The sequence below is a fragment of the Molothrus ater genome, chromosome 12 (assembly GCF_012460135.2).
Source record: "Molothrus ater isolate BHLD 08-10-18 breed brown headed cowbird chromosome 12, BPBGC_Mater_1.1, whole genome shotgun sequence".
Classification (NCBI taxonomy): domain Eukaryota; kingdom Metazoa; phylum Chordata; class Aves; order Passeriformes; family Icteridae; genus Molothrus; species Molothrus ater.
The window spans coordinates 13,126,007-13,136,544 of NC_050489.2; the positions used below are offsets into that span (position 1 = coordinate 13,126,007).

At 40.2% G+C, this 10,538-nt stretch overlaps 1 protein-coding gene across 4 annotated transcripts in view; it reads left to right on the forward strand.

Annotated features, from left to right (window-relative positions):
• Positions 1-10,529, forward strand: part of NUP93 (nucleoporin 93) — a 74,475-nt gene extending 63,946 nt beyond the window's left edge. For all 4 annotated transcript variants that reach the window (XM_036390225.2, XM_036390227.2, XM_036390226.2 and 1 more), the window contains 10 exons: positions 876-1,067; positions 1,295-1,421; positions 1,532-1,604; positions 1,931-1,975; positions 3,463-3,579; positions 4,204-4,322; positions 6,195-6,312; positions 6,689-6,772; positions 7,484-7,612; positions 10,296-10,529. In XM_036390225.2, the coding sequence (XP_036246118.1) occupies positions 876-1,067; positions 1,295-1,421; positions 1,532-1,604; positions 1,931-1,975; positions 3,463-3,579; positions 4,204-4,322; positions 6,195-6,312; positions 6,689-6,772; positions 7,484-7,612; positions 10,296-10,406 (1,115 nt within the window). In that variant the 3' untranslated portion in view covers positions 10,407-10,529. The remainder of the gene's footprint in view (positions 1-875; positions 1,068-1,294; positions 1,422-1,531; positions 1,605-1,930; positions 1,976-3,462; positions 3,580-4,203; positions 4,323-6,194; positions 6,313-6,688; positions 6,773-7,483; positions 7,613-10,295) is intronic.
• The last annotated feature ends 9 nt before the right edge of the window (positions 10,530-10,538 follow it).

The window sequence follows — 10,538 nt, forward strand, 5'->3', positions numbered from 1 at the left end:
GCAATCCAGAGTTAATACTCATCTGTGAGCAACACTGCTGCTCTTTCTACTTTATCCATTAATTGTGGGTTGCTTTCTCTCACCATAAATATGCAAAAGTCCTTTAGCAGAACTTCCAGCTTTGGAAACACAGAACAGAAAAGCAGTCACTACCTAATGTAGGCATGTATTTCCAAGCTTTTCCACTGTGTGCGTTGGGTGTTTCTTTTTCCCTTAAATTAGTATTTCAAACAAATTTCTGGGAGCCCAAGTCACAATTCCTTCCATTTCAGAAGGTTTTAAGAACATCCACAGTATACATTTTCCTGTAATTGTCTTCCAGTCAATCAAAATTAAGTCATTTGGAACTATCCAAAACATACTGAGTTTGATTCTCCATGGCCTTCTAGTTTGTAGTACCACTCACACTCAGATAATGTGTGTGAGATAAAATGTGTGGAGAAGAAAGATAATAAGCTACTGTTGGTGTCACTGAGTAGGAAAATCCATGTTTTTAACATTATTTGTACCACTTGGCATAAGTATAAAAGAAGACAAGAAGTTGTGGTCTTTAAAGAATCTATCAGAGTTGATCTGAGTTGATGGTTTGTTGTCTGAAAAGAACAAAGGAACTTTTCTGAGTGACTGCTTATTCTGTTTCACTTTCTGAATATGTCTTTATGCTGTGGTCCTTCATGATAAATCTGCAGTGGCACAGTTGTAGGTGAGCCACTGATGTGTGGTTAGGAATTTAGTTTTGTGTACTGTGATTGATTTCAGGTGGCACCTAATAAACACTATGATGCACTGTGGCAGGCAGAGTCCACTGTCAGTCATGTCTGATGGCAAAATCATGAAAATTATGTGAAAATGCTATGTGTTGTGTTTTTTTTCAGGTGAATCACATTTTGCAGTGAACCAGCCACCGTTTCTCTACTTCCAAGTGTTGTTCTTGACAGCACAGTTTGAAGCTGCAATTGCTTTTCTTTTCCGGACAGAGCGCTTGCGCTGTCACGCTGTTCATGTTGCTTTGGTCCTGTTTGAGTTAAAATTGCTCCTGAAAGCATCTGGGCAGAGTGCACAGCTATGTAAGTCCTATTTACTTTACAGTAAAGGAATATTTTCTTAGCCCTCAGAGTACCCTCTAGAAACTGCAGGTCTGTGTGATTCATCAAAGATTTATCAGAACAATTTCATACTAGTTAATTGTTTCAGTTGCATTAGAGCTCTGGATCATGGTTCTGACTAATTTGAGATGAAGATCAGTATTTTCCTGACATCAGATTCTCTGACAGTGCTGATTCTGACATTGCAGTAAGCCATGAAGCTGGTGACCCTCCTGGTGTCAGACGTTTAAATTTTGTGCGGCTTTTGATGCTTTACACCCGTAAGTTTGAATCAACAGATCCAAGGGAAGCTCTGCAGTACTTTTACTTTCTCAGGTAGGAGCCAATATATGTCTTTAGATATTCTCCTAATTATTACTGTTTCATTATTCTTATCTGGAAAGTTCTCGGAAACAGAAGCACCTTTCTCCCTCTCTGTTTTATAGGAACGAGAAGGACAGCCAAGGAGAGAACATGTTCTTGCGTTGCGTTAGTGAAATAGTAATTGAAAGCAGAGAGGTGCGTTTGGCCACGTTTGCCTTCCTCAGTTAAACTGAAATTCATTTCTTCTTTAAAATCTTTATTAGTTGGGACAGTCTTAGGGTTGCTTACTCTTTCTACATGATGCAGACCCAGATGAGAGAAGATCTTGCAATGGCCTTATGTTTAAGACATTTAATCGTATATTTTTGCCTGCTATTTAGTTACAAATACTTTCTATATTGGTCATGGTTTTTCATTCCATTATTGTATCTTTGTACTTAATAACTATGTTATGAAATATGTGCAGTTGATCTCTATTTTTGTTTCCTGTTTTTTCTTACTTTACATCTATGTGGATATAGTTTGACATGATTCTTGGAAAGCTGGAAAAGGATGGTAGTAGGAAGGTGAGTTCACAATTTATATTTTATATTAAAAGTACAACCTATGTATGATTTCCTATGTATGATTTCCAAAGTAGTCATGAGGCTATTTTGCTTCTCTCTGTTTTTCACTAGCTAAATTATTACTTTGTTTGAATACATTCAAGTTCTCCCAGTATGAGATCCTTTTACAGAATAATCTGTGACCTGCCCTAACAAAAGGCAGGTCAGGAACTGCAGGGCAAACTATGTTCCTCTAGACAGCTGGTGTAACTGAAGAAGCAAATGGCATCAGGTAACTTTAGTGTGATCAGAATTTTGTCTTCCCAGCAGGAAATGAAGTTTAGTTTAAGTAGGTGTGCGAGAGTGTTCTGTTAACTGAGGTGTGCATGTGAAAATGATTTATGACATCCTCATTCACCTCACAGAAGAAATGTATTGCAGTTCTTGAAAAATCCTTGTAATTAAAGGAGCAAGGGCTAACAGACCACAAGCATAGCCACAGCTGATCTGACCTTCATACAGGTGAGAGTAAGTACTGGATCAAAGTTCAGCCATTTTTTAGATGTGACAGATCTTACTTCCAGTGTAAAAGCAGTTTCCTAATAGTGAAATGTAAGATTACACAGTCAGAAGATAAAGGAAACCTTAAGGTTTTACCTGCAAACAGGAGAGTGCATGCAAATGATGAAAATTTTAGATAATCAATGAAGTTTTTCTGTTTGCTGTGACAACTTTGGAAGATTTCTGTGTAAAGCAGACTGCAGAATCATTTACATCTTAATTTTAAGATTAGGGCTCATACTGCTGTCAAAAATATAGGAGAATAGTTATTTCTGGCAGGAATTTCTTTTAGATGTCTTTATTTTCTCATTTCAAAAGCAGTGAGATTGCATACAAGAGAACAAGGTAACTTGATAACCGTCACAAATATTTTGTTGTTTTGCACTTTCTTTAGTGTGAAACCAACAATTTTAGCTTTAAGATAAATTCTTCTAGATGATACAGTCTAATTTTTGCATCCTCAACTACAGTAATTTCCAGATGTTCTTGACTCTTTCATGTCTTTTATTCTACATGCTTATTATTTGTTTTAAAATTCTTGTTGCCCTTTCATTTATCTGTGTGAGATTTCATTGGCAACCTATCATGCCAGTATAAACAAACTGCATCCCTGGAGCCCTTGGAATGCTATGTGCTGAAGTCTTTTGTGTTTTCTTCTCTGTGTCATCAGCAATTAACAGCTCAAACTCTGAGTTATTTTATCTGGGTCCTTTTGAATGAATTAGAAACCAAGGATGTTTCAGTGCTGACTCCATTTAGGAGAGAGTCCCTCTTGCAAGAGCTCATTCTATTTTTAATGTCTCATTTTTGCACATTCCCATGGAAATGTACAGGCTATTCCAATCATAAGCCAACATGTAAAATATTCATTGCCTTGACAGAATATTCTGGAAAGTTTGAACCTTCTGATTCCTCTTTCTCTTTTCATTTTTGTCTCACCTCTTTAGCCTGGAGTGATAGACAAGTTTACAAGTGACACAAAATCCATTATTAACAAAGTGGCTTCTGCAGCAGAAAATAAAGGATTGTTTGAGGAAGCTGCAAAACTCTATGACCTTGCAAAGGTACATGTCTTGTGGGCTGCCTTGTATACTTGGTTCACCTTTTTTCCTTCCAAACAGTCTACCTGTGATTAGGAGGTTAAATTTCATCTCGGAGATTGAATTGCCCTTATTCAGGCAGCTTATTTCTGCTGCTGGAAGAACAGAGCCATAGGCTGCATGAAGAGATGTTTTAGTTAGCACATCCAGATGGATTGCACTCCAGGGATTCTGATTTAGGACACTGTGGTCCTGATCAATGTGCTCTTTTGAAGAGAGTGCCCCACACATGATTTAATTCAGTCTAGTGCAGTTATTTACCTGGAGTGTACTCTTCCAATTTCATAGATGTTGAACTGAAGTCTAAAATTGTTGGTCTTTATACTGAGTACTCTTGTTCCCTTTGGAAATAGAGGTGGATACAACCATAACCACTGTTTTAGAGAAGAGCTAGAGGGAAATGCTTTTTCTTGTGACCCAGCAGCATTATGTTGCTTGTAGCTAATATGATCTTGACTCATTATGGGAGGGAAGTGGCTCTGGGCTTGCAGTAGGCACCACTGCATGAGACTTTTCTGCTTTTTCAATGAGATTAAAACACCATGTTTCATCATGCTCCTTTTATTTGTGTAACTTTAATGCCAACAGAACCCTGACAAAGTCTTAGAACTGATGAACAAGCTGCTCAGTCCAGTTGTTCCCCAGATCAGCACTCCCCAGTCAAACAAGGAGCGTTTGAAGAACATGGCCCATTCCATTGCTGAGAGGTAAGACTCAGGTAGGGGCAGGACTGGGTGATTCACCTCAGCATGACCTGGGACTGTCAGAGCTGTGAGTGTTAGTTCCTGCCATCTCTGCAGGCTGGACTGTGGCATCCACAGCAGTATATTTAGAAAGACAAAGAAGAGGTCAGAATTTACCTGTCCTGCTCATGATGGCTTGCAGTACTGAAACCAGAAATCTTCAGGGGCAGGTCAGGTAAATTTGACAACAAGTTTTATCTGTAGGTGAAACAAGATTGCCAGCTGGAGATGGAGTCTGTTAAGGAACAATAAATATCGTGAATTGTATGTTTTATATTGTTTTTAAAGCAAAATATTGTAACAGTTGCTGAGTTGTTGCATGCAATTCATTTGTTTGAAATAGTATTAAGAGAGAGCTGCAATTCAGAATTACACCCAGTAATTCTGAGTTGTAGCAATTGTTCAGTAGCTGTCTGAAAACTGTTGCTTTAATGAAGGCTAAAAAGGGAGTATTTAAGATGAACTGTGTATGGCTAATGCAAGCAGTGGACCTCATTTCCACAGCCTGTTATATTAATGCCAAGTACAGTGTGGTGTCCAGAAAGAAAGGAAGCAACTGAAAGGAATGTCCCCTGCCATGTCTGTATAGTAATTAGGGTATGTGCTTGAGAGACATCAGTGCTCAAGATTCATTAGCAGCTAGAAGTGAGGAATGACCTGATTCTGAAAAGCTGTAGTTGCAAAATATGTCCATGATTTTTTTAAATTGTTCATCTTGTCACAGTCACTGCCGGGCACAATTCCTGTGTTTTACTAGAGCAAAATGTGGGTTCCTATGAGAAATACCTTACTGGTTTTTATCAATCATTGAGCTGCAAAGAGAATAAAAATAAACCAAGCCCACTTGCTGGCACTTTGAAATTGGGAAGACAAATACAGAAATGTTCTGATTTCCATGAGACCCCTTTGCCTTTCTTCTTTTGACAAGTGGCATTTGCCAGTCACTCCTAGTCAGCCTTTGCTTCATTTGGGCAGGCTGGGATCGAGTGAAAATTGGTGCTGTATTGACTTGGTGAGAGACTGATTTGGTGGCAGACATTAAAGAGAATTAAATCTATGGCTTGAGTTAAAGCTTCAGCAAAGGCTGTAATGGGCTTTTTTGCTTTGCTACATGCTTTGATCTGTCTGAAAGCACTAAATACTGCTGTGCAATAATGCCACTTCACAGCTGCAAACCTGGGTGATTGCAAAGCCAGAGCAGTTCTGACTAGCACATCTTCTTGCCAGTTAAATGTAAGACAGGGCTTTTCCATGTGTACTGTCCTGATGACAGTGCTGTAGGGATGCAGCATTCCTCCTGTGTGTTCTTGTGATGCTTTTGGAGCAGGGGAGACACCCAACAAAAGGTGAAACAGCTCCTTTGTGCCCTCATGCAGTTAGGAGTGAGAGCAGGCAGCCCTCCAGTTCATCCCATAGCCAGTGTAGCTCCTGAGAGTGTGCAGGAACTCTTAATCCATCTTTTAAGTCTTAACTTCTTGCCTGAAGCAGGCAGTTGTGCTGGAGGATTGTCTGCTGTAAAACAGCATGTTAAACATGCTGGTACAGAGCTTGCCTTGCGGGTCTCTGCTGCCTGGCACTGTTTCCCCATGAATGTGGGAAATGTAAACATTTTAAAGGAAACAAATGCTGGATTTGCAAAACTGGAAGTGATTAACAGTGTTTTTAAAAAGCCACAACCTGTGAAAATTCTGCCTCCTGGTTAAGGAAAATGAAAGCTGTCCTTTGTTAAATGCCCTCTGCCCTTGAGTTTGATGTCTCCACTTCCAAGAATTGCAAGGGCACAGTTATAAACGGTTGCCATTTTGCACAATAAAACTGTCACGCAATTTCTTTCAGGTACAAAGCGCAGGGGATAAGTGCAAAGAAATCCATTGACTCCACGTTCTACCTTCTGCTAGACTTAATCACATTTTTTGATGAATATCACGCTGGTCACGTTGACAGGGCCTTTGATGTAAGTTTTAAGAGTTCTGTTTGAAGTGTAACCTTCCTAATGCCCTTGAAAGCCCAGAATGTCTCAAATAACATCACTTTAAAAATTTTATTTAATGAGTTAGAAGGGACTGCAGTGTTACAGGAATTTAAAAAGGTGTTTCTTTCCTGTTGCTTGATAAACAGGGTGATCTTCCTGGTGGAGCTATTTTGTAGACATGGAATATATTATATTCCTCTGCTCAACAAAGTGAGGAGATAAACCAGTAAATGACAATGAAATGAATTCTCTTGAATGGAAACAGGAGCATTTCATTAACATTCAAAATTACACTTTATTAATATATGGCACATAGAATGCTGATTATCTGTCTTGATTCCTGCTTTTCTTTTTGAAGATTATTGAACGCCTGAAGCTTGTACCTCTTAGCCAGGATTGCGTCAAGGAGAGAGTCGCTGCCTTCCGGAATTTCAGCGATGAAGTAAGTCATGTCTTGGGTTTAGCTTCCTAAAGCCTTTTGCTTTGTTAAAAGGATCTTAAAACCTTGTCATCTCATCATTCTTATTCTTTAGCAGAGAAAAAGGATGAGATTATTTTGTTTCATACAAGTATACTCTTGGCTTGCAGCTTTTTCTCCTTAATGCTGCTCTTTTGAGCACTAGAATTCCCTACCCAGAAATCCTGTCTCCATTTTGAAGAAAATATCTGTGGATGTGAGTCTCCCTGAACTTACTGAGTTTCATACAAGAGTTCAGAATATTGAAAACTTTTAACTTGCTGGTAACTTAGTTCTTCTGTGCTCTTAATGGTCACTAAGCATTTGTAGGGTTTGTTTCCTTCCCTCTAAATTACAGGATTTAATGGATTTGTGCATTAGCTAATGAAGCATAGTGTAAAGCTGTTACTGCTCTTGAACTGTTTTAACTGGAGGGTGACACTTCTTTTTTAGGCAGTGGTTGTGTGTATTTGGGTGCTTTGGGTTTTATCTGACCTGCTGCTATCAAACATGAAGGTGCAGCCATTGGGCATGTCTGTCTCAGAGCTCTGGGTAGAGTTTCTACTGGATGATGCAGTCATAGCAGGGGTAGCCATCACACCTATGACTGTTACAGGAATCTGTATAGTAAGGCTCATAGTTCTGTCAACCTGCTTTTGCTGCAATGTGACTTTTTTCCCCCCCTCATTTGTGTAGATCAAACACAATTTATCTGAGGTCCTGCTTGCAACCATGAATATTTTATTCACCAAGTATAAGAGGATGAAAGGCACAAGCCCAACCACTCCTGCCAGACCCCAGCGGGTAATGGAAGACAGAGATTCGGTAAGAATATAATTCTCACTGTCTGACAAGTTTTCCTATATCCTATTCTCTGCTGGTTGCCCTTTTTTCTTACCCTGAAGAATTTCTTCCAAGAGTGCAGGAGCAGGGAATTTAGATTGTTTCACTTGGGAGGCAGCTCAGGCAATTTTAATGGTGTGAAGAAATGGGGGCATTACAGATGTGGGGAGAGATGTATTCCTTCAGCAAAATCTCATTCACCTGGACAGAGATGGCAGACATGAGCTTCAGCAGGCTGTGCATGACCAGAATTTGTCTCCTGAACTTCCCTGGAGAAGGGCAGCTTTTCAATAATCTCTGGGGAAGCAAATCTGTGGGGAAATCAGACCCTCTCAGAAGCTTTAACAGTCTTGGCACATTGCCCAGTAGAAAATGCAAGTGAAAAATTACCTTTCCTTGAGCAGGTCTTTGAAATCCCTGGCTTTTCTTCAGATCCATCAGAACAGGCAGATTCAGATCCCTCTGTTCATCAGAAGAAAAGATAGTTGCTGTTTGTAACTCTTATTCTACATAGCAGGGAGCAGCATCCCCCAGAGAGGAAATGAGAGCCCTTGAATCTGCCTCTGGTGCCAAGCACAGCTCTGCCAACCACCCTGAGCAGGATCCTGCTGCCCTGGGTGGGACTTGAGCAGGAGCAGCATGGACCTGGCAGGATGGAGGGGAGTAGAACTGCTGGAGCCCCCTGAACCCAGTAATGCTCTCTGCAAAACATCTCCTGTCCCACTTTGGAGGTGGACTAGAAAAGATCAGTTTTGGGGTCAGAGCTGGCATTTCTGCACTGTGTTTATTTCAGAATGAAATCACCCAAGCTGTGTTTTAGGTATTTTTTCTTTAATGTATATAATTAATTAGATTTGGGAATAAGGGAACAAAGTCCTGTCCCACTTGGCCTGATCCATTTTGTCAGATTTCAGGCAGAGATTGCAGGGAGCCCAGCCTGCAGTCCTGGAAACCATGGCTGTGGTGACAGCCCTGGCCCAGATGCTGTGAGTGCATGACAGCAATGTCATAGGCTCCTCACCCCAGTCAGGGCTGGTGAACTCTCTGGAGCAGCCCAAAGGCATTATCTTGGCAAAATTAGGTCATGAATGGAATGGAATTAATTTTTTTTAAATTATCTATGGTCTTATTTAAAATTGCAAGTAACTGTAATGTTCATTAAGTAATTACAGCCAATAGAACATCTAGCCCTCCAGGCTGCTCTTAACCTCTGCAAACCTCTGTTTGTTCTTCCCAAAGTATTGGTTTGATTTTTGAAAATAGACCAGCTCTGGTATCATTGCTACTGTAAAGGTAAAGAGAACAGTAACTTATATCCCTCCTCAACCTTTCTTAGTCATGATGAGAGTTTTTGCCTCTTAATCTCTTAATACTTTAACTCCAAAGTCAGACACCTTGACAAGCTTTTTTTTTTTTTTCATCTACCACCTGTTTTGACCTCCACTGAAAAGCAGCAGCTCAGATGTAATTACACAGCCTCACTGTCTGACACATTTGGGAGCAGGCTGGGAGACACTGACTGGAGCAGAATGAGTGATTTCCAGGCCACCTTGTCCAGTTGTCAGTCCACTGGTGGTGACTGACAGCATGAGAGAGAAACTGTCCTGGGAGATGTTGGCAATTAGGTCAGTCTAGGGAAAACTCTCACAGCTTTCCCATTACCAGCCTCCAGAGTTTCTCTGTGGCTGTTGAATAACAGACTGGTTTAACAGCACTCTGAAAAAGGCCAAAGAGGCATCAGGAATGGTGTTTGTAACAGTTCCCAGCCATGGAATGGGCTTCAGTCACTTCTTAGTTTGTAAGTTCCTGCTATCATATTTACCATCCACACACCAACAGCAACCTAAAAACCTTTGGCTTTCCCTGAAGGCAGTAGATGAAAGCAGGATTTCAACAGTTGGATCTTCCAGTACAGTAATTTTGAGATGCTTAATATTTAAGAAGAAACACCTGTTAGCAATCAAAGCAGTCTGAACAGCTTTCTACAAAGATTGGGGTTTTCTCTATTCTCTTGACTCCTAGCAGTTATTGGAATGACTTTCCTTTTACTTTAATAACAGTTTTAACAAGTGAAACAAATTATTCATGAAATCCTTCAGCTGTTCTGTAGTCTTCTGCTGTGCAAGAAGGGATTTGGTTGCTTTGGGCAAAGGTCTGAGTGGGCTTGGTGCCTCTGCTTGTGTTGTGTTATTGGCAGGAAGAGCCTTTGAGCAGATTGCTATGTTGCAGGGTGATGTTGGAGATCTCCAGGTGTGTGTGGCATCTCTGATTCATTTCTAGTGCCTCTGCTTTGAGAACATTAATGCTGCATTTCAACAGGATCAACTTTATGTTTTGTAAGGTTGCAAGGAATCCTGTTGCCCTGGGAAAGCCCAGTTCATGCAGAAATTACAAGATTGCTGCAGTACAACAAAGCCCCACATTGCTGAAAATGTTTTTTCTTGGGTATTTTCAAATAAGACGGGATTAGTTTTTAAGCAAAAGGGTAACTTGACATGCTTTTAATGGTTGGAAAAGGGAATAATTGGATTTTCTTCGAAATGCAGAGGCTCCTTTTCTAGAGAGCAGCTCTGAGATAAAAAGATTACATGTGTTTGTTTGAAGAGTGTTGTATGGTATCTTTTTTTATACTAAAGTAACTGTACTTTGTTTTTCTCTTTTTTAGCAACTTCAGTCTCAGGCTCGGGCGCTGATAATGTTTGCTGGGATGATCCCTTACAGAACATCAGGAGACACAAATGCAAGACTGGTGCAAATGGAGATCCTTATGAATTAGCAGAGCAGCTTTGGCTGGGGTGCAGCAGCCTGTGCCTGTCTTTAGTACGTTCAGAGGGCCCATGGGACCAGTGTCATTTTGTATTCTGTATTTTTGTTGACAAATAAATTTCTTTGGTTTTGATATTTGTTT